The sequence below is a fragment of the Osmerus eperlanus genome, chromosome 11 (genome assembly GCF_963692335.1).
Source record: "Osmerus eperlanus chromosome 11, fOsmEpe2.1, whole genome shotgun sequence".
Lineage (NCBI taxonomy): Eukaryota > Metazoa > Chordata > Actinopteri > Osmeriformes > Osmeridae > Osmerus > Osmerus eperlanus.
In genome coordinates this window covers 4,742,314-4,764,025 of record NC_085028.1, presented here as the reverse complement: position 1 = coordinate 4,764,025, position 21,712 = coordinate 4,742,314, and the positions used below count along the sequence as shown (strand labels likewise).

At 47.7% G+C, this 21,712-nt stretch overlaps 3 protein-coding genes across 4 annotated transcripts; 1 reads left to right on the top strand and 2 right to left on the bottom strand.

Annotated features, from left to right (window-relative positions):
- The first annotated feature begins 5,246 nt into the window (after positions 1-5,246).
- Positions 5,247-8,623, top strand: mrps22 (mitochondrial ribosomal protein S22). Its single transcript, XM_062472526.1, has 8 exons — positions 5,247-5,404; positions 5,831-5,991; positions 6,146-6,310; positions 6,401-6,544; positions 6,667-6,750; positions 7,093-7,238; positions 7,445-7,553; positions 8,208-8,623. The coding sequence occupies exons 1-8, from the start codon at positions 5,278-5,280 to the stop codon at positions 8,295-8,297; spliced, it is 1,026 nt and encodes a 341-aa protein (XP_062328510.1). The 5' UTR covers positions 5,247-5,277; the 3' UTR covers positions 8,298-8,623.
- LOC134028749 (coatomer subunit beta'-like) lies at positions 8,533-19,150 on the bottom strand. Of its 2 annotated transcripts, XR_009931575.1 has the most exons (23): positions 18,925-19,150; positions 18,077-18,214; positions 17,804-17,890; positions 17,419-17,545; positions 17,159-17,307; positions 16,724-16,870; positions 16,518-16,617; positions 16,176-16,318; positions 15,674-15,873; positions 15,441-15,551; positions 14,844-14,932; positions 14,633-14,739; positions 14,255-14,398; positions 13,737-13,867; positions 13,198-13,405; positions 12,917-13,027; positions 12,474-12,688; positions 12,218-12,310; positions 11,786-11,966; positions 11,289-11,357; positions 9,634-11,079; positions 9,090-9,394; positions 8,533-9,058 (listed from the first exon to the last, which is right to left on the bottom strand). XR_009931575.1 is itself a non-coding variant. In XM_062472525.1 (22 exons), exons 1-22 carry the CDS (start codon positions 18,925-18,927, stop codon positions 9,302-9,304), a joined length of 4,092 nt encoding a protein of 1,363 aa, XP_062328509.1. In that variant the 5' UTR covers positions 18,928-19,150; the 3' UTR covers positions 8,533-9,301. The 2 variants fall into 2 exon arrangements, 1 of the variants encoding a protein (XP_062328509.1); XM_062472525.1 differs by having other exon boundaries at positions 8,533-9,394.
- Positions 19,151-19,891: 741 nt separating this feature from the next.
- On the bottom strand, positions 19,892-20,805 carry LOC134029072 (retinol-binding protein 2-like). The gene is made up of 4 exons (XM_062473049.1): positions 20,710-20,805; positions 20,528-20,671; positions 20,263-20,364; positions 19,892-20,069 (listed from the first exon to the last, which is right to left on the bottom strand). The coding sequence occupies exons 1-4, from the start codon at positions 20,797-20,799 to the stop codon at positions 20,016-20,018; spliced, it is 390 nt and encodes a 129-aa protein (XP_062329033.1). The 5' UTR covers positions 20,800-20,805; the 3' UTR covers positions 19,892-20,015.
- Between the last annotated feature and the right edge of the window lie 907 nt (positions 20,806-21,712).

Below are 21,712 nucleotides of genomic sequence, written 5' to 3'. Positions count from 1 at the left end.
TTAAACAGGTGTTAAATCAGTAATCACAATCTAGACAGGGAATAATTATGCCGATTGGTTACAACACAGCTCGGCTGAAAGTGATTGGTGATGACAGATATGTCTAAACATATTCCCTGTTTGTCTCTAATTAAGATTAAACACCCTGACAGAAGTGAAGCAAAGCTACGCTGCAGCTAAGTGCAAACATACAAAAGCTGGCTCCTGCTGTCCTCGAACCATCACGCGCAGATTGGACACAAAACCAGACATCCGCCGTAGCTGTGAGGAGTTTTTAAAGAGCCTGACAGTGAGACAGCAGTGACTCTAACCCTGCTCCCCTGGGTGAACCCTTCCCGGTACAGTAGGTGGTCCACAGAACCCTAGGAGGGAACCTGACTTGGGGGGGGGGACCAGGTGGTAGACAGGGCCACCCTTATTAACAGCTCTAGATATCTGAGATTACACGTTTAGTAAGCTTCAAAAAGCAGGCCTGGCACCCTCTAGTGTTCAATAAGTCACACACCCCCATGGAGAACTAATACATTGGAGCAAATGAACACATTTCCTACTTTCTTACCAGCAGGAGAGAAACAGAAAGAAAGAAATAGTTTGACGAGGGAGGTGAAGAGGAACAGTAGGAGAGGAGCTCACGTCTTTGTAGATCTGTCTGGAAACACAAAACCTGTCTGGTTTTTGCAGATCTTCAACGGGCTCCAAAACAGTTACTTGCACAAACACATGAACACACTCCTAACAACAACAACAATAACAAGAGATGTTTGGCTCTCGCGTGTTAGCTTGTCTCCACAACATTCCTCGTCCTGCCCCATGGCGTGTCCCTTGCTCCCAGCTCTGGCGTGCCAGCCGGGTGACAGCGATTGATCACCTTCTCTTCCGTCTCTTCCGATTCAAAACCCAGGATGCACGGTCCTCACAGAAAGCATGGCGTCTGTGGCTAAAATTAACCCCCGGCTCAATCGACAGGCCAATTTAGTGCTAGGGTGTGTGTATGTGTGTGCGTGTGTGTGGTGGCGGTGGTGGTGGGGGGGGTTGTACCGGAGATTGCTGGGGCGGGATAGAACCCCAATCCCGCTGGGTTTCCTGTTCCTGTGGGACTCTGGTTGCTGTCAACCAGAGCCCCTAGAGAACCTCCTCCTTTTCTATCTCTCTTCTCATCCCTCTATTTGTACCTGTCTACTTGGCACGTCATCCACACACTTTCACCACCAGCTGCACCCACAAATACACACATGCTCTTCTCACCAAGCCCAATCCTTTCACCAGCTACCCTCTGTGCTCTTACCACCCTGCCCCCGAGTTAGCCCAGCTTGACCTTTGACCCCCCCAGAGCCAGGGTATTAGCCTCTTTATCAGTGCCACGCTCCTTCACCAAAGCCGCCCCAAGCCCCCCAACACCCCCCCCCCCCCCCCCCCCCACACACACACACACACACACACACACACACACACACACACACACCACCTCAGCTCTGAATGATGAAAACAGCATGAAATAACAAGGTGATCAGGATACGGTGGCCAGGGCCTTTCCTGTTGCATGTAGACCAAGCCTGGCTTTAGTTGGAGACAAACACTCCTAACGGTGGAGGTGTGCTGGACGAGGTGGTCATTCGGATCCAGTTCCCTGTTGCATGGATGCGTGGAGTTGAAAAGGGATAGCTTGTGTTTGTTTGTGTGTGTGAGTTTGTGCGTCGGGTATATTCTGTGACCTGAACACATTGAGGTGCAGGGAGGGGATGTGGGCAGCTAGAATGGGAATGTAAATGGCAGGTCGGGAAGGGTCAGCAACTTACTACTCTTATGAATTGTCATCCTTTTCTCTCTCTCTGTAGCCTCTTTCCCCATTTTCCTTCTTTTGCCAGTCCTGTTTTTGGTATCATTCTCCCTTTTCATCATTCTCTCTCAGTCTATCCTTCTCCCTCACCACTCTCTCTCGTTCTTTCTGTCTATAATTCCGGTAATGGATCCAAGAACTTCACAGGTTCATTATAAACAGCCACAAAAAAGATAACAGATCACAGTTGTGGAAAAACCCAGTGCTATGTCACTGTGCCCTCTTCTCCCTCCCTCCCTCCCTCCCTCCCTCCCTCCCTCCCTCCCTCCCTCCCTCCCCCCCCCCCCCCCCCTCTCTCTCTCTCTCTCTCTCTCTCTCTCTCTCTCTCTCTCTCTCTCTCTCTGGTTCCTATCTCATCTCTGTCTCCTCTGTCTCCTCTGTCCTCTTATCTCAATCCACTCTGCCATTCTTTGTTCAAAGACTGGAGCAGAGGAGGAGAGGAAGAGAGGAGAAGAGGAGGAAAGGAGGATTGCTGGCCTTGAGGTCTAGGCCACAGTGCCTCCCCCTCCCTCCCCTGTTTCTCTCTCTCTCTCTCACACCAACACACCAACATTATGAACCCTTTCACCTTTTAAACCATTTTCTAACAGTATCTACATTAAAATAAACAATTCCTTATCTTTTCCAAACCAACCAATACACAATATATACAATTCCTTTGCTCTGTATTTTGGAAACTAATCTAATAATGTAGTTAATTAGTTAATGTCTAATGTGAAACATCCCACTTTGAATCTATCAAAGTAATTTGGCAAAGGTTGGGAAAATGCTGGAACTTCATTGATGAGAAAAAAGGGATAAAAGATCTCTGTCTTATCTTTCTGTATCTCCTTCCCGCTCTCCCTCTATCTCCTTCCTCCCTCTCCCCCTCTCTCTTTTTCTCTCTCTTTTTTTCTCTCTCTTTCTCTATATCTCTCTCTCTCTCTCTCACTCAATCTCTCTCTCTCTCTCTGTCTCTCTCTCTCTCTCTGTCTCTCTCACACACCTTTTCGTTTCACCCGGGCCTGAACCTGTTCTCCTCATCCCGCCTCACAGAAAGCCAAATAAACATGCACTGAGTTGCTCCCTGCCCCCCCCCCCACACCACCCTCCAGATCATAAAGACTATATACCCCCTGCACCCCCACCACCACCACCGCCCCCCCCAGCCCCACCCCCCCCATGAGAGCACCAAACTCAGGTTTCAGCTCTCTGCTTCCTGCTGCTCCCAGTCACGCTGACACACACTCTTACACTCAACCCATTGACTGTCAGAGAGTCTGTGTGAGAACGTGGGGCTCTGTCCATGTGGATCTGAGCACAGGATTTCGGGATGGGGGTCAGTTCCATTTCAGTCCAGGAGGAGGGAGGAAATTCTGATTCAAGGACAGACAAACAAAAATGGCACTTAGAATGCGTTTTTAGCCATTGCAATACATTTCCTGCAGTTGACTGAATGGGAATAAATTGATTTGACTTCTAAAGTAGACGTGTGTGTGTGTGTGTGTGTGTGCGCGCGCATGAGAGCATGTGTGTTTCTGAGTGTGTCTGTGTGCAGTCTGGGATTCTGAGTAATCAAGAGTGTCATCAAGCTTCCTGTTTGAATCTTACTCTCAGGCCCGAACAAAGAGAAGAAGAAGAAAAAAAACTGAGGGAATGGTAGAACTAATATGAATAATGCCTCCACAAAATGCACACACAACACACGCACACACAACACACGCACACACAACACACGCACACACAACACAACACACGCACACACATACCCACCCTCACTTTGGTGAGTAGGGTTCTCGGTAGCAGGATTAGGCCTGTCAGCGCTAGGACAGCTGCATACATCTGGACAGGCTAGGCCCCTCACGGCTCAATCCTCACATCGTTACCGTAGAGTCTGGCTCTCCCCTGCCTCTGCTCACCTCTTTACTGACCAGCCCACACCTTTATCTGTCTCTATCGGACACATTAACCCCTGGTAGAGATTAGAGAGGGGCCTGGGGGTGGGGGACTGATATGAGGGGATTTGGAAAGGAGGGAGAGATTTATATGGGACACATGGGATTTTCAACAATGCCATGAAACTAGATAGGAATGGTGAGGTACATGCAATGGGTAGTGTCGTTTTTTGTCAAAAGGTGTGTGTATGTGTGTTTGTGTGCATTTGTGCTTTGTACATGCACTATATGCGTACTATGAGCAACAGTCATCTGGTTTATTTTTGGTTTTTGAACCTTTCAAAAAGACGTTGAGTCATCAAGGTGTCCTCCATGTTAATCCTAAATCTCTTATGTAGATTTTGTATTGTTGTAATTGTGTCTGTAATTTAATTGTGTGTATCCTTCCAACTTTCTACCCAAATATGAATATTGATTCATTTAGACCTCAAACTTAAATCTACTTCACATCCGAATGGCTATACCCAAGAATATAGTCACAGAATATGAGTGTATATGTGTGTTGGCATATGTCTCAGTGAGAAAGTGTGTTCCCTATCACCCAGACAGATTTCTCAGTTATCAGACAATGCAGGAACACATTGTAACAGTGGGGTAGGAATGTCTGTGGCCTGATTCAAACACTGTCTCAAGGATACAAGTGTGTGATTTTAGTGATATATAACAAAAACGAGGACTCAACACTGTTTGTCCTCACACTTTTCTACATACTATGTCGTCCCATAGAAAGCAGTTTTCAGCTAGGTGTCCAAATTATTAACAATATGTATGCTGTCTATTTATTCACTGTATATACATGATGCTCATATTTTAAAATGAAAGAAACTGGGTTTTCTGCTTGTCTGCTTGTCCTTAGGTGTAAATCAGCACTTGAACTTCATACTACTCTGCAGTCCACTGAGAGTTAAAGAAGTGACTAATGAGCGCCACCTGCTGACCAAAATGACATCTGCTTGAAGTTGCGAATATTATCAAGCCGAAAAAGGGACAGCAGACAACTGTATACAATTTCTTAAACACACTGCTTTTTGCACTGCACTATACAATCTTGTACCATTTGTATTTTTTGTATTTTTATATTGTAAATTACTGCAACTTATATTTGATTTTATATTTTATTGTATAGTTTATTTTAATTCTAATTACACTTAGTATTTCTAGTTATGTACCCTTAGTATAGTTGGTCCTTATATTTACATTTTATATTCCTATATGTTTAATGTTTGCACCTTCCTGCCAAAGCAAATTCCTTGTCTGTGCAAACTTACTTGAATGTACTTAGGTATTGATTAATGTGGTGTACTTAGAACTCCAGGGCATAACAGTTTTTTTGGTATTTCGGGCGCCAGCGCACTTTTTATTAACCTTTTTTTCTGATGTTTTGGTTTTTACACAAAAACAAATACCAACACTCAAAATACATTTGGTAAATTGTGACTCAATTCCCCATGTTTCCATCTCAGGTTGAGTTGAAAGGTCACGTCCATTTCATGACGTAAGTAAAACATGGCGGCGATCGGTGCAGCACGGTGTTTGCTAAGAAGCTGTTCTCGGATAAAAAATGTCGATTCTCACTCTAAAATGTTTGGCAGACGTAGCAGACGGATGCTGTGTAGTGCATCATCCGACATCAGTAAGTCCTCTTGTATTTATTATTCTTCAACGAGAACTCCCAACTACTGACCTTGTAGCATGTGTGACACTGTCTAGCCAGCCAGTCAGCAAAGCAGCAACAGCATTTAACCAGCAATTGAATTTAACCTTCATAGAAAGCTATTCAATTGAGTTAAAAATGCAGTTTCAGATGACCATTGTCTGCACTATCAATGGCACATTTTAGATTCGACAGTTTGATACAGCATTGAAATTCAAGTGAATTTTCATTAGTAATACAGTGACAGGTAATTTATAACTGCTCAACGACCTCCTTAGTGAGCATCACATTTATTTACCCAGCATAGTAGCTAGCGCACTAATTTTGAAGTTAGTTAGATTATCTAAATTAACTGCAATGCATCATAGTTTTATCATTGACTCCCTATCTTTTGTGTGTCTCAAGACAACCCAGACGTACATGTCAACCCGCAGTTTATGGACGAGGAAGTGCAGAATATCCTGAGGAGGATCACTGGCTTGGACCTCCAGAAGGTGTTCAGACCCCAGAAACAGGAGCTCAAGCCACCCACCTACAAACTCATGACAGATGCCCAGCTAGAGGAGGTGAGCTCTCTCAACACACCAACACACACACCAACACACACACAAACACACTCTTGTGCACCGTAGCCAGTGAAAAACAACTGCCAAGCCCATACCTGCATACCTGCGGCACGCCTATGTTGTGAACCTTTCCAGTGTGTGTGTGTCCCCTCAGGCCACTGTGAAGGCCAGGGAGGAGGCTGAGAGACTGCTGAAGATGCCCCCAGTGCTGCCCGAGAGGAAGCCCATCGACGACGTCCTCTCCGAGGACACCATCCTGGAGGGCATGGACACGGCCAAATATGTCTTCACTGATATCACCTTCAACATCCCACACAGGGTGCGTGTCTGTCTGAGGCAGCATAAGGGAGTGGCTCTCAAGGCTTTGCCCTCTGCTTCCTCGTCCTGACTCTCTCTGTGGGCGTTGCAGGAGCGCTTCGTTGTGATCCGGGAGCCCAGCGGGACGCTGAGGAAGGCATCCTGGGAGGAGAGGGACAGGGTCCTACAAGTGTACTTTCCCAAAGCAGGACGCAAACTCACAGCGCCCCCCGTCTTTAAGGAGGAGAACCTCAAGGTGGGACTTCCAGAGGGACTCGATGGGAAGGTTCTTGATTGACATGCCGGTGTTTTAGCGAGGTATATAAGTAGACCCACTGTTGATTGTCTCCTTTTTTCCCCCTTCTCTCTCTCTCTCAGATTGTGTTTTCCCAGGACCGTCACGAGGATGTGTTGGACATGTGCGTCGCACAGTTTGAACCAGACTCGTCAGGCTACATCCGGGTAAGATCTACACCCAAACACCCTCCCTTCTATCAACCTGTCTGGGCTACTTTTTCTATTGCTTACGATTGTTCTACTTTACTGCTGTCGTGAGAACCCTTATATGCCCAAGGTTTCTTCAATGTTAAGGTATTTTTTATTTATTGAGGGGCTATGTTGACCATTAGTTCTCATCATTAAGCATATGTGAATCCCTTTTTTGACACTGCTTGTAAAAGGGGTGTACAAATATGTCGTTTGTTTGGGTTCGCCAGATGCAAGTCACTCATTCCATGTAGAACAGTCATCTGGTGGTGATTGATGTACAACACTGTCTCCCTATTGGCTGTCTCTGGGGTCCAGGTCCATGCGGCGACCTATGAGGACCTGGAGAAGCAGGGGAAGTACGAGCTACTGCGTTCCACCAGGCACTTCGGAGGCCTGGCCTGGTACCTGGTCACCCACAAGAGGGTGGATGGCCTCATCATAGACATGCTCCAAAGAGATCTGTGAGTGTGTGTGGTACGCACTTGTGCGTGCATGAACTCCCCACTGAGTGCTGTCTTATGTCAGTAATGCTCTCGCTGTTAAGCAAGATAATCTGTGTTGTGATCATGATGTAGGACTTTCTGGAAAGCAGTCCTATCTGCTCTTAATAGAGCCCTCAAATTTCTAACCAAGAAATGTCCACCAATCCTACCCGTGCCTCCCCCAGGGTCCAGGATGCCGTGAGTGTGGTGTGTCTGCTCCACATGGCCCACCCCCACTGTCAGTCAGCCCAGGAAGCCAGCAGACAGGGGGCGGCAGGGCTGGACCTGCTCAAGGTGAGGTCCCACCAGCCAGTATGGCACTAGGCCCCTACACCAGACGGGCTCAGGAGCAGTTCCAACACTTTACATTTCTTCCTTGCTTGCTTCCTTGGGGTTATGACTGCTGGGATATTTGGAGGTTAGGAATATGTAGTATGTTCAGGGTATCCACCAAAACAGCAAACAGCCCCTTGTTTGAATGAGTTTGAAAGCTTGTTAGGGTCATACTGGTGGGCGATTCAGAGTGCTGTGTAGTGAGGTCATGCCATGGCCTTCTCATGTTCCCTGTGAGGCGAGGTTGTCCCAGCGGTGGGAATCTGGGGGCCAATCCCGGGGCACTTCACTTCCCATTAGGCCTCAGGGTGACCCCTGACCTCAGTCATGGAAAAGGACAGCCACTCAGTGTTGCAGAGTACAGACACACATACAGGTTGCCATTGTCAATAAAATGTTCGTTTAGGGCCTCTTGTTCAGCCACACAGACATGTCGGTATAATTCGTCTGACCCACTTATTCCGGACCAACATCTTGTCAGCTCAATGTAATCATTTTCTTGTTTTAAACATGGATTTAACCTTTTGGATACGAAACCAACCAACATTAGGGTGCCTTTGGTAGCAAAATATGGAACCTAGTTCCTTACAGAATGTATCTGCTCCTCCCCTCCAGGTGTACACCCAGCTGGAGTCTCAGAGGGCAGGCTACATAGAGCTGTCTCTGCAGGCCCACCAGCAGACCCTGGCAGAGAGCTCTGCTTGACCTCACCTGCCGTCCTCTGGGACACGGCCCCCGCCCACCCCGCCCGTCTGACACCAGCTCAGAAGGCAGCAGGATGTCTGTCAAATCATGTCAACTGCTGCCATGCTCTGTCAACTGACACAGATGTAAAGTGGTGCATTCAGTAACATATACCCCCGTATCAGTAACTGTTGGGATAGTTCATCCAGTAATGTTCTGGTGTTGGAGTGCCACACAGATGATAAATGGGCAAACGTGACAGCTGACTGGATACTTTATCTGTACTGAAAGTTAACATTCAAACTCATGATTTATGTACATACAAAATAAAAATGATTCTTTCTATACACCTTGTCCACTATTAAATCATTCTCGGAACTCAACATCAGATATCGTCAATGAGAAGATGAAACTTTTAATTCCCTTTACTAATCCAGACACACTTGCCAAATTAAGGCAATCTAACAAAAACATATATAAGGCACTTGGATGCACATCTATAACAAACAATTTCCCTATAAAAAGATGTCTAGATTAAAAAGGCACGATAACAGAGGTCTGCAACACTAAAACATGAGGTACTGAATGTTGCCATGACAACACGATTTAGGACAAGACAGATGGACCCATTCTAAGAGGCAGTATATTAGGAAGAAACACATGCATTAAAGTGTAGTGTCGCTCGTCAGCTCTGCTGACTCTTTTGCAGCATTCTAAATAGACTGCATTTTGAAAGAGTCCCCAGTTAGCTCTAAAGGAGGTATAGATGTGGTAAACTATTGCTTTTCCGTCTTGAAAAGGCCACGTGTTCACATACTGTCTATTGCAAGTGTACAGTACCTGATTCACTATAAAGAGATATGAGATTTTTTTTAAACCTGTGAAATCCAATACTGTAAAAAAACAATTCAAGTTGCCCCCTCTCCATATCACCGTTGTATAGAAAACACCACCCTTGTATTGAGTGAGAGAAATGCTGTATGTTCTTTGGTCACATTCAGTGGAATTTCTGTTGTAGGAAGTCATCAGTCATCCATGAAGTCATCGTCCAGGTTGACGTCTGAGGTGTCAATGTCATCATCCAGGTCAAAGTTGTCCAGGTCTAGATCGTCCAGACCCTAGATGGAAACACAAAACTGTTTCAGTGCAAAATATACTGTGTGCAGGTGACAGAGTGTAACTGTGTGTCAGCAGGTGTTTGACAGTGAGGGTTTGTGCAGCCGTGTTAAAAATTTAACAGGCGCACATCTGTGGAGATAATTAACCGATATGTGATAGAGAAAAACATCATTTCTAAGAGCAACAAAATTGATTTTAAACACTGGTTGAATGAGAGCAGCACAGAGCCATTAAATACCTCGTCATTCATGTCCAGGTCCAGGTCTACTGCTGCCCCAGGGGCTGCCTCCTCCACAGGCTTCTCCTCTGTGGGGGCCATTACTTGGACCACGGGCTCCGGGACAAGCAGAGAGGGGGCAAGCATGGACTGGATGGGGGTGAGGATGGACTCTGTCTCCCCTGGGGGTGGTGGTGAGGCTGGGGCTGCCACTGAAGCTATAGATGAGAACGGGTCTAGGTCTGAGAATAAGTCAAGTGCTGGGGCTGTAGCTGGGTTTGGGGCAGGGGCTAGGTCTGAGAATAAGTCAAGTGCTGGGGCTGTAGCTGGGTTTGGGGCAGGGGCTAGGTCTGAGAATAAGTCAAGTGCTGGGGCTGTAGCTGGGTTTGGGGCAGGGGCTAGGTCTGAGAATAAGTCAAGTGCTGGGGCTGTAGCTGGGTTTGGGGCAGGGGCTAGGGATGAGAAGGGCTCCAGTACTGGGGCCATAGATGGGAAAGGGTCTAGAAGTGGTGCCGGGACTGACATTGGTTCTTCCACTGTAATGAGGTCCTCTACTGGATAAGCCGGTACGATTGGTTCTGGAAGTACCTGTGTAACAACTTTTTCGGACACTGCCATTGTATCTATGGTAACCATCTCAGGTGTTGGCTCATTTGCTAGGGGTTCTGGTGCCACCTCGGTAACAGGTGTTGCTTCTGTTGCTATGGCTTCTGTTATGACCTCCTCTGTTACAGACACTTCTTCTGTTGCTATGGACTCTGATAGAAGTTCAGCAACCGGATTGGCTTCTGTTGCTACCACCGTCTCTATCACAACAGCCTCTGGTGCTTTTTCGGTTGCTATGGCTTCTGGTATGACTGAATCTGTCACCGGTGCTTCCTCTGTTGCCATGACCTGTAATGTTGCCTCATAAACAGGAGTTACTGTCTCTTTATCGTGATCTTCCTCTGTTGCCGAGAAAGCATCAGCTACAGGTGCTGGATCTGTTGCTATGACTTCAGCCGTTGAAGCTCCATCCTCAGCAGCCTCCTCTGTTACCATGACGTCCTGTTCTAGGCTTTGTACCATATCTGGTATAGTTGGGGGTGTGTCTGTAATGATATCTCCCAGTAAGTCTCCCTCTGCAGTGACTGGAACCTCCTCTTGCTTTGCAATGGTATCTTCCACATCTGCTGTCACTTCTGGCTCGGACGCAACCACTTCAACAGAAATGGGGGCCTCCTCTTCTGCCATGATGGGCTGTTCCACTTCTGTGACAGGTGTTTCTTCAGCGGACATGGCAATAGACTCTTCCACAGCTGCTGTGATGGACTTCACGTCCTCCATGGCAACGGACTTGTCCACTGCAGCCACGACAGGTTCCTCCTCTTCCATCGTAATGGCCTCTTCCAGAACAGGGGCTTCTGGAGCTGCAGCTGCTACCACTTCTGCCACTACGGGGGGTTCTTCCATGAACTCAGGCACCTTCTATAGGAAATTAAAATACCACAATTAAAAAACAGTCCCATCAAAACACAAATTAAAAGAACAATTCAATTTAACAGTCTGCTAAATGAAAATGAATAAATGTAACAGTGCAATTTAAATACAACTTCAGGGCCATAACTGCCACTTTTAAAATGCTGGCTAAGCTGGGAAACTTGTGTGTTGCAGAGGTGTGATGTTCCAGATCGCACCTCTGCAGACGGCCCTCCTGTTGGCACGTAGCCAGAAGATTCCTCAAGGACACTCCGATCCTCGCTGGGCTGCAGAGGGGAGAGATTGGAGCTAATGAGCGGGCAAAGCCATGAAATGAGAAGAGATAGAAAATGAAAACATCAAAGCTCAATGTCGTGTGCATTTCGTGAGCTGTGTACAGAGCAGCTATCATTAACCTTAAAGCACCCAGGGTGGGTGGGTGGTTGTGAAGTTTGTCAAAGCAGGGTTTAAATATCAGCCACACGCTGTCCCACCTAACCTAGCCTATTGACGAACCCCCAAAACTGGTCCGATTTGGACCATCCCTTAAAACCCTCTGCTGTGTACATGTTGTTCCATGATGTATGTATGTATGGATGATGTTTAAGGTACCAGTAGACCAACACAGGGCTGTGGAGGTCCTTCACATCCAGTTTTTCTAAATGGAGACTCTTCCCACTGCCCTGCACTAGCTCCAGAAGAGTGACCAACTGACCGTGATCCGGGGGTACTCGGCGGCAGGCCGCAGACAGACGTGGGTCTCCCTCAGGTAGGTCTCGGCCAGCAGGGCCTGCTGGAGGCCAGGGAACAGGTTCCCGTACTCGGTGGGGTCTGCCAGCGCGTCGGCTGCCTTCTGGTTCACCTTCGACAGGCTGTCCTTCCACAGCTTCACCACTCTGCGGGCGGAGACGCCGTTAGGAGTGGAGCAGGACCGCGACCACCGCGTGCAGCATAGCTTCCATTTAGAAAGATCAAATCTCATTTGTGTAGCCTTTTTTACGAGCAGTGTCACAGAGGGGCTTCCATACGTCAAAGCTAAACCAACCTAAAACCTTCAAAGAAGACAAGAAAAAAAAAAAAAAACTCCCAGGTAAACTCAAGAGTTTGGATTCAAACTGACAAACAGTCTGGCTCAGACGAGCAGTACCTGGACACGTGACTGGGCAGGTGGGTCCTAGCCAGGAACGCAGCCTCGGGCAGACGGTTGGTTTTGATGAGAATGTCCAGACATTTCTCCAACCTGCGAGGGGGGGCAGGGGGTTGGAGGGTAAACGACAACATCCGTACTACTACAAATGATATGACGGGTCATTCTGTCCTCATGTAAATCGCCCTGAGAACGTATGCGCTGCAAATCGCACTCCTCCTCCTCAAAGCCTCCACCCATGTCCCCTCACACTCACTTCCCCTGCAGGAAATAGGTGAGGAACGCCACGTTGGTCTTGCCATCGCGCTCCGCTCCCTCCGCCAGTTTGCCCACCATGCTGGCGTTCCCGGAGGCTGTGGCCAGCAGGAGAAGACCTCCGTAGTCCTGGGCATGGTGCAGGCACTCCTGGGCCAAGCCAAACTGGCACTTGGTGGTGGCGAGCTCAGCTAGCTGCTTCCACTTCTGCTCGGACTGAGGCCACGAGGGAGGGACAGAGGGACGGAGGGAGGGACGGACGGAGGGAGGAAGAAAAAAAATAAAAAATCATTAAACCATCATCGGCTGGTTCACTGGTGTGAACTGAAAACCTTCCATGTTCAATTCCATTTGTCCCCAGTCAACTCAAGAGAGCGAGCCTCTGTCTCTTTAGTGAGACCAGATGTCACATCTAGTGTGTGTGTGTGTGTGTGTGTGTCTTACCTCTGCCTCTACGGCCAGCTGGTAGGCTATCTTCAGCTCCCCCAGTTGCAGAGCCAGCTCGAACCTGTGCTCGGGGTCTGTGGACACGCCCAGGGCCTGCTGCCTGAAACCCTGGCCAGACACAGAAGAAGAAGAAGCTGGATGAACACACCTACTGTCAGACACTACAGACCTGCCTGGCACCAGGGCTCAGCATGAACAGAGATGTGCTCTCTCACACACACGCACTCAAAACAGATATGAGCACAAACACACACACACACACACTAAGCCAGACCTACCTGCTTTTCCAGGAAGTGGGCGACCCGGGTGCGCTGCTCCTTGGGGATGGTGGGCAGCACCCTGTCGGCCATGCTGAAGTCTCTCCGCATGACGGCCGTCTGGTACTCCAGCACCGACACCAGCAGGGAGAAGCTGACGATGTTGAGCTCCTTGTCTCCCAGGTACAGGCGGTCGTCCTTGGGGATGTAGCCCAGCAGGTACGTGGTTCTGTAGCACACAGGAGAGGGGAACACGAGACAGGGACATGTATGAATGCACGACGTTTACATTGATTTGTACAGCGCATTTCATGCCAGGAGGCAACACAATGCGCATCACACGAGGGGAAAAAAGGCATGGCATGCCAGAGTGAAAACATCATTTTTGTTTCAACGCAACTGTTTTATGTATCTGGTTCTAAATAAGTCAATTGGCAACTGACGGAGCGTGCTGACTGGAGGGTGATGTGGACTTTAAAGTTTGGAGAATCTGATTGGAAGAGGCTGAAGCCGACTGGAAGAGGGAGAATCGGATTGGAAGTCTGTTTGTTGGACGGTACCTGTCCAGGTGGGCTATGGTGACGATCTCCCCCCCCACGTAGTAGTTGAGTCTGTTGACGGAGCTGGTGTAGATGAAGCAGTCTCCCACCCAGATCCCCGTCTTCACCACCTCCTGGATCTCCCCAAGCACCTGCACGGAGTGGGAGTGTGCGTGTGTGTGCGCGCGCGGGGGGAAGGGGGGATTGATAGAGAGAGAGAGGGGGAGGACGAGAGAATAAGAGAGGAAAAGAAAGAAGAAAGCGAGAAGACAGACAGGGAGGAGAGAGAGAAAATGATGAAACCAGGAGAAATGGAAGAAAAAAAACACACAAAAAAAAGCCAACAAATATAAGTCGAAGTTTTCAATAAATGTTTCATTCTGTGCCTGCCTCCTCGCTCAGTCTCTCCCCAGACAGGCGGGCTGGCTCTCTGCCTCCTCCCTCAGTCTCTCCCCAGACAGGCGGGCTGGCTCTCTGCCTCCTCCCTCAGTCTCTCCCCAGACAGGCGGGCTGGCTCTGGCGCTACAGCAGCCACCTACCTCGAAGGCATCCTCGATCCCGTCCTCCGTCACCCCCTCCTTCGTCTCCTGGGCGACGGCCACCTTCTCAGACAGGTAGCGCAGCACGAAGAAGGACTCCTCCGTCGCGATGCACACCAGCTCGCCCGAGTCTGACCAAAAGATCTGAGCACAGAGGTCAGAGGTCAAGCATAATGTCGAAGGTCAGGTGGACTATCTGAACCACTAAAAAAAGGCAGGACAGTGAGTGAGAGTGAGTGTGCGGAGGTAGCAAATGAGACTTTTATTCCCTCACATACACATTTCTACACTGGACACTAAGTCCATTCCTCGTCCCGTCCTTAATACTCAGATGTAGTGAGCACCTGTGTAAAGGTCAGGGGTTGTCAGCTAACTCACATGTTTGGGCTGGATCTCAATGCGCCGGACCAGCTCTGCGTTTTCCCAGTCATAGAACGCCAGACCACTGGTGGACCTCACACCCAACAGGAAACCACCGTGGATACCTAATGTACACACATGGATATTGGCAAACCAACACAACGACTCTTTCAAGCACGCTAATAATTCTGCGTGCAAAACCTTTGCTTCCTGAAAGACACAAACTTACCTTCAGCACCAAAGTCTGGTTTAAACCCTTTCTTTTCCTTAAAGTTCTTGAAGATTTTAATCATACTGTTGCTTTCTCTAATGGCATACCTGTAGAAGAGAGGGAAAAAAAGTAACAATCAGTCCCCAAAAAAGGTGAAATCAGCGCTACCACATTGGAACATGTCTGGGCCGTGGACGACCATGTCTGGGCCGTGGACGACCATGTCTGGGCCGTGGACGACCATGTCTGGTCCGTGGACGACCATGTCTGGGCCGTGGACGACCATGTCTGGGCCGTGGACGACCATGTCTGGGCCGTGGACGACCATGTCTGGGCCGTGGACGACCATGTCTGGGCCGTGGACGACCATGTCTGGTCCGTGGACGACCATGTCTGGTCCGTGGACGACCATGTCTGGGCCGTGGACGACCATGTCTGGGCCGTGGACGACCATGTCTGGGCCGTGGACGACCATGTCTGGGCCGTGGACGACCATGTCTGGTCCGTGGACGACCATGTCTGGGCCGTGGACGACCATGTCTGGGCCGTGGACGACCATGTCTGGGCCGTGGACGACCATGTCTGGGCCGTGTCACCATGGTGTGTTTGACCTACTCAGAAGAGTCGTGGGCCCAGACAAACTCCTGGGCTGAGCCGAAGCTCTTGTTCCTGAGGGCCACGGCGGTGTAGATGATGTACTCTCCGTCTCCACACACCACCACGAACCTGAGGATGACGGACAACACACACGTCATTTGAATGAAACGCATACATGTAGACACACACAATTCCCACAGGAACACATGAAACCCATCACACCACCCACCCACCCACCCACAGACACACACCTGCCGTTGGGGTTGTGCTGGATGGTCTGGGGGTAGATCTCACAGCTGCCCATGTCCTTGACGGCCAGGGGGAGGCGCTCTCCGTCCCGGATCTCAGCCTCTCCCAGGGCCTTCAGGTTGGCCTGCTGCACCTCCGAGTGGCGCGCCCACATGATCTTCCCACTGGCGTCCATGGACATGGCCGGCTCCTCACGGCCCAACTGAGGGGGGAGGAGGAGGGAGGGGGGGGATGAAGGGATTACAGGGAGGCGTCAGTGAATTTGTGGCACGAAGGAGGACACGTCAGAGCAGAAGGTCAAGGGTCGAATCTAAATATGCTGAAACAGAGATGTTTCCATGAACCTAAGTGCCAGTATGTTTATTTTGGGGGGAATAAGAAACCAAAGTCAACGTCAAGACAAAGTCAAGACAAAACCGTCAAAAGGGAACCTCACAGAGGTGAATGCTGAGGCTGAGCAGTGCAAAGCACTATGGGAGGTGTAGTCCTTTCCAAAAGCAGTACCTTGATGAGGATGCTTCCTTCGTCGTAACCCAGAGCCACGCTGTTGGAGCCGCGCTGGCCACACACACACCACACACGCTCCATGCCGTAGTTAAGCGTGTTCTCTAGGCGGTATGTGCTGGAGTGCCAGACTCGCACGGTGCCTGTGTGAGTATGTGTGTGTGTGAGGCAGAAAAGCGAGGTGGAGATATAGAAAGATGGAACATGAACACGCCATACAACACACAATCCACAAAGGACAACCAACTGATTGTCAGAGTCTAAAAACGACATGGATGTAGAAAGTTACTAACTAGGGAGCAGTTGAAAGTATAGGGAGGTCTAAGAGACTGCATTACCCACCGTCCTCGGAGCCTGTGAGGATGATTGGCAGTTCAGGGTGGAAACTAACACAGGACACATTCTGAGCATGGCCTTCCAGAGTCTGCACACATGTCTTGTTCTGGAGCAGAGTACACAGTTGTGAGACAAGAGTAAATAATGTGTGTGTGTGGTCATGAGACTGACTGTGTGTGTGTGTGAGTGTACACGCCTGCATGTGAGAGTACCTGGTAGTCCCAGATCTTAACAAGGCGGTCATCCGCCCCAGATATCAGGTAGGGCTTGTCTCCTCCGCTGTAGTAGTCGATGCAGTTCACCCCCTTCTCATGACCCTCCAGGGTGAAGTTAGGTGTGTTGGACCCCAGCTGCCACACCTGCAACCCCCCAACACCCATGCAGTCCATAACTAGCACACACTTAACTGACACCAACACATAGTTGAACACTGCTGACTCACTACAGAAGTAAGACAAGTGTTAAACCAGGACTGATATGTATTTGGACACAGAGGAAATGCTATTCCTTAAGGTATTTTGTTATCTTGTCAGGTATTTTGTTTCTGTTTGTACTTGAACCGTGAATGTGGCTGATGTTTTTGCACGTGTGTGTGTTTATACATGCATGTGTGTGCATGCACATGCAGGTGTGTGTGTATGTAGAACCTTAATGGTCCTGTCCAGAGAGGCGCTGGCAAACTGGTTGTTGTCTTTGGGGTTGATGACGATCTGCATGACGTAGTGGGTGTGGCCTTCGAACACCTGACCACACACCCACTTCCTGTCCCAATCCCACAGCTTGATCAGCATGTCGTCTAGAGGATCGCAAACACACACACACAATCTAGATATACTTTGGGTGCATGATTTTTTTAAATGTGTGTTGTCATCCTCATGATTGCCTGTGTCTGTGTGTGTGTCCGTACCACTGCTGGTGAGGATGTAAGGCTGTGTAGGGTGGACTGCTATACAACGGATGTAGTCCGAGTGGGCCTCGAACATGTGGCTTCTCTCCAGCGTGTTGTAGTTGAACACTCTGATCTGCATGTCATCCTGCGGAGGACGGAGGAGAGAGAGAGAGAGAGAAAGAGAGAAGACAGGAAAGAGAGAGAGAGAGAGAGAGAGAGAGAGAGAGAGAGAGAGAGAGAGAGAGAGAGAGAGAGAGAGAGAGAAGAGAGAGAGAGAGAGAGAGAGAGAGAAGAGAGAGAAGAGAGACAGATGAACACAGGGAAGGGAGGGAACATAGTCGTTCCTGGGAAGCGTTCGCTAAAGCTGTGTGATGCGTGTGTGTGTGCGTGTTAGAAGACTTACAGCTCCAGCAATGACCCAGTGTTTGCGAGCCACGAACTTGGCCACTCTCACGGGCAGGTCACACACCTCGAAGGTCTTCACCAGGGTCTGAACACACACAACATTCACACAAGCCATCAGAGCAAGTCACAGTTGAAGTTCTTGGTTATGGGCTGTGTTGGAAGCTCCCTCGACAGTAGATGAAATCGTTTTAATAAATATTTAAGGCTAGCTAGGGAAATGCATAGATGTTAGATGAATGGATGTTTGGCCGGAGGAGTGAAGGGTTTGTACCTGGGTCTCGTGGTTCCACACACACACACTGCCATTGTAGAGGCTGGCCACCATCCATGGTTCTGTTGGGTGCAGGTCAACACTCTTCACACGGTCTGACCGAGAGGTCAGCTTCCGCTTGATGTCCAGACGCAGGGGCTGGGGTGAGGGGGGTTGCAGAAATAGGTAGATAGGATGGATGGACAGATTGATGAGTTGGTTATGAAAATAGGGGAATGTGTTACAGTGCAGTAACTTTAAACTATTGTGACAGGGCGCTGTCCGACTTCGCTGGTAAAAGCCTAGTGAGGACTATTCTATTTTTACATTACATTACGTTGGTGTCTGCAAAAGGTTTCTTTTTGTTTGTGTTGTCATTCCTAAACTGGCTCATGTCAACCTCAAAGCGTGAAGAGAAAGTTGATGTGGGGGCGTGTCTGTGTATCCCCCTCATTCCCGATTTGAGCTGCTCGACTGCACTTGATTTCAGCGATTATTTACGTTTTCAAGTTGTGAAAATAGATAATAGCTCGCTACTAATGTCATGTAAGCTTGTTTTGACAACTTTTTGAACACACGGGCCTAGCTGAAAGTAGAGAGCAGTTACGATGCTTGCTTCAGTAGCCTTAACAACGTTCTACTGATTCCATTTTATGGAATGCTGAAACATTTCTTCATGTTGCGTGACATTGTATGTTAATTTATAAACGATATAAGGTCTACTGTAGTGCGACGATATTATACTATGTTGCATAAAACTGTCGTAAGATACAACGCTTTATAAGGACATTTTAGATCGGTTTTGGAAAGATGATGCTGCAAATTAGAGCATGTATTTTATTACCAAAGTTTAATTCATTAAGCCTTACCATGTTTCCAATTCGGCGGGTGGTGTTTTATAAAGTGCCCGTCCTCCAAGCAACATGCGTCGGGCTTGAACAGGGAGATTCAGTGGATAATCTTTGGCTACGTGGATTCTATGGGGTTTCCTGTCTATGCTCTTCGCAAGATCCGGTGGAGAGCTGGAACATGTTGTACTATAGCAGACAGCCTATAGGCAGTTTACAGAAACCGAATGGACGTGGGCTACAGAGGAACGAAGTCAATGTGAAGGTGTTTGGTAAATTGCAGATGTCTTTGAAATGAAAATTCCTCTCCCCTGTACCGTACGAAACAAATAAGAAAGTGTGGATTATATTTGAAACATTCAGGCTTTAATCAAAACATTCTAACTAGGCCATTTCTGCAATTGTTCTAAAGAGCTCAAAAACCAGGGACCTGAGACCTGTAAAGATAGACAAATAGAATTATGGTTGACAAAGTTTCAAATCTAGACAGGCAGTTTGCAAGTAATGAAGTTTAAATCGGTGACAGACAGACAAGCGCGTTTCTTTATTAACGTTCAATTGCAAATCCTATATCTCAGCAGATGCATATAGGCTACATGCGTGACGACAATGTTAGTTCTTATATAGCATTAAACTGCAAATTGCAATTATAAATCTTGCAGTTTCTGCTCTTGCGCTGTCATAGTCCATGTTGCTTCATCGTTTTATGTTCAGAGCTTCATTGATTATCATTGAAATGTGTCCTTGTGCTGTAGATAAAACTGGCAACTCCAAGGAGTTATCTGATAACTGGAATAATAAGTCTTTTAATTTTTTTTTCGTATTCAACCAAAATAATTAGGCTACTATTAAGTCAGCTTTATCTTTATCAAAGACCTTGGTTGGAGAATTAAATGAGAAAAAGATGTGTTCATAAAACGGCTACATATCCAATAAATCATGCATGCTTGAAAGAACACATGCAGAAATAACTCATAACTCACTACACTTGACAGTTGGATGATGTATTTATTGGACATATATATACAATGTCATCATAAATAGATAACACATTATGCCCCAAACAAATGAATCCATTAGTATCAGGTGATGAATGTGTGCTAAATCAGTTTTTATTGTTTTTTCTTGAATACTTGGCGACAGACTTTATCTTGACAGGTGATTTCCTAAAACAGACAGAGACTCAACATTAGATTAACACGTAATAAACATCAGATTTCCAGTTCCATAATATAAATGTATTTTGGCACATGATTGCTTTAACTCTCTCTCTCGCTTACTCTCACTCTTCCACCCCATTACACCTCTCTCTCTCTCTCTCTCTCTCTCTCTCTCTCTCTCTCTCTCTCTCTCTCTCACCTGGTGCAGTAGGTCCCCCTCAATCCAGTGCTTCCAACCACGGTTTTCCTTCTCTCCCTTCTGGACACACACCAGCTTGTCTCCATCCCAGGTCACCAATGTCTGAGACACACACACACACACACACACACATACACACGTATACCTTATACAAGGATACAGAGTTGAATCTGGAAGGCTAAGTGTTAAAATAATTCATTGACACAGCCTTTCCAAGGTATGAATCTGACCTTTTCAAACTCAATGGTTTTATCGTCAGTCCTACCTTGACCACTCTGTTGTCCAGGCCCTTAGTGGTCTCCTCAAACTCCTCCCCTACTACAAAGTTAACTTCGTAGTTCCGGAAGGTGCTTAGGGTCTTGGTCTCGAATTTGTCTCCGTTCTGGACAATCACCTTGGTCTGGCTCAGGTGTCTCCGTTCTGGACAATCACCTTGGTCTGGCTCAGGTGAGCTGCAATTTTCCTGGTGGCAAAGTCAATGTCTGCAGGACAGACAATCAATAGGGGGCAATAGTTAAAGATGTAATTAGAAATCATTGCAGACGCTTTGCATGGCCCTGGGATATCAGTGTATGTCTATAGGGATACTTAATATGTTTTCATCTGTGTATGCCAACATTAAAGGGATATTTAATATGTTTCCATTTGTCAGTCAAACTGCGACATCACAGGGAGTCCATAAGCACATTAGGCTGAATTTGGATAAAAGAAACCCTAATGCCTTCTTCTCTGTGTCCCCTGTGATGCCATATACCACACACACACACACACACACACACACACACACACACACACACACACACACACACACAATAGACTTCTGCTGCAGTCTAAGAATTACAATTCCACTCAGTGCGCTCTGTTGACAATCCCATTTACCCTTTAAAAATGACCTTGGGTTGGAAATAGACCCAAATGAGTTTCACCACCCATTAAACATTAAGCTCAACCAAAGCCAACCACCCATTATGATATTCATATTCCATTTGAAAATTCAATTTAAATCTGTCAATTTTTGTGATGAAACTCTCTTATTTACGCACCCAAAGCATATTTTTGTCCCCATTTCCATATTCAGCGTAATTTTCCATTCGCTCATGGTAATGAGAGGCGCAGAATGAAACGTTACGGATTTAGGATTTTCGGATTTGCTGGGGTGAAACGCAGAGGGAGTGTTACAGTATGAATTGCAGATAAAGTTGTGAATAATGAAAGACTTTGGGGTTGATCAATGCCGCCCGAGCGGAGGGCGCCTCTGCCGAGCTTCCAAACGTCACGCCTGCCTGCCGGAGCCAGGTCGAAATTGGTCTCCTCCGGAAGGGGAAGGATGGGAAGACGGAAAGAGTGAATCAATATTTATTCGTCTTGATAACAGGCGGCGGGCGGCTCACACTGTGGAGGTTACGTCGGCCTGACAGCAGCTCAATAAGTAAATGAAGCACAGCCGGTG

Bases quoted from the DNA above. Each gene is read 5' to 3' on its own strand.
- mrps22 (XM_062472526.1), top strand. From the start codon at position 5,278: ATGGCGGCGATCGGTGCAGCACGGTGTTTGCTAAGAAGCTGTTCTCGG. The intron at 5,405-5,830 runs GTAAGTCCTCTT...GTGTGTCTCAAG, and splicing joins TAGTGCATCATCCGACATCA to ACAACCCAGACGTACATGTC. The intron at 6,751-7,092 runs GTAAGATCTACA...TCTGGGGTCCAG, and splicing joins ACTCGTCAGGCTACATCCGG to GTCCATGCGGCGACCTATGA.
- LOC134029072 (XM_062473049.1), bottom strand. From the start codon at position 20,799: ATGATTTCTAATTACATCTTTAACTATTGCCCCCTATTGATTGTCTGT. The intron at 20,672-20,709 runs CTGAGCCAGACC...GAACGGAGACAC, and splicing joins CCAGGAAAATTGCAGCTCAC to CTGAGCCAGACCAAGGTGAT. The intron at 20,365-20,527 runs GTAGGACTGACG...TGTGTGTCTCAG, and splicing joins TGGACAACAGAGTGGTCAAG to ACATTGGTGACCTGGGATGG.
- LOC134028749 (XM_062472525.1), bottom strand. The intron at 16,319-16,517 runs GTGGGTAATGCA...ATACTCACACAG, and splicing joins CCTCACAGGCTCCGAGGACG to GCACCGTGCGAGTCTGGCAC. The intron at 12,689-12,916 runs GTAAGACACACA...TCGTGGCCTCAG, and splicing joins AGCTGGCCGTAGAGGCAGAG to TCCGAGCAGAAGTGGAAGCA.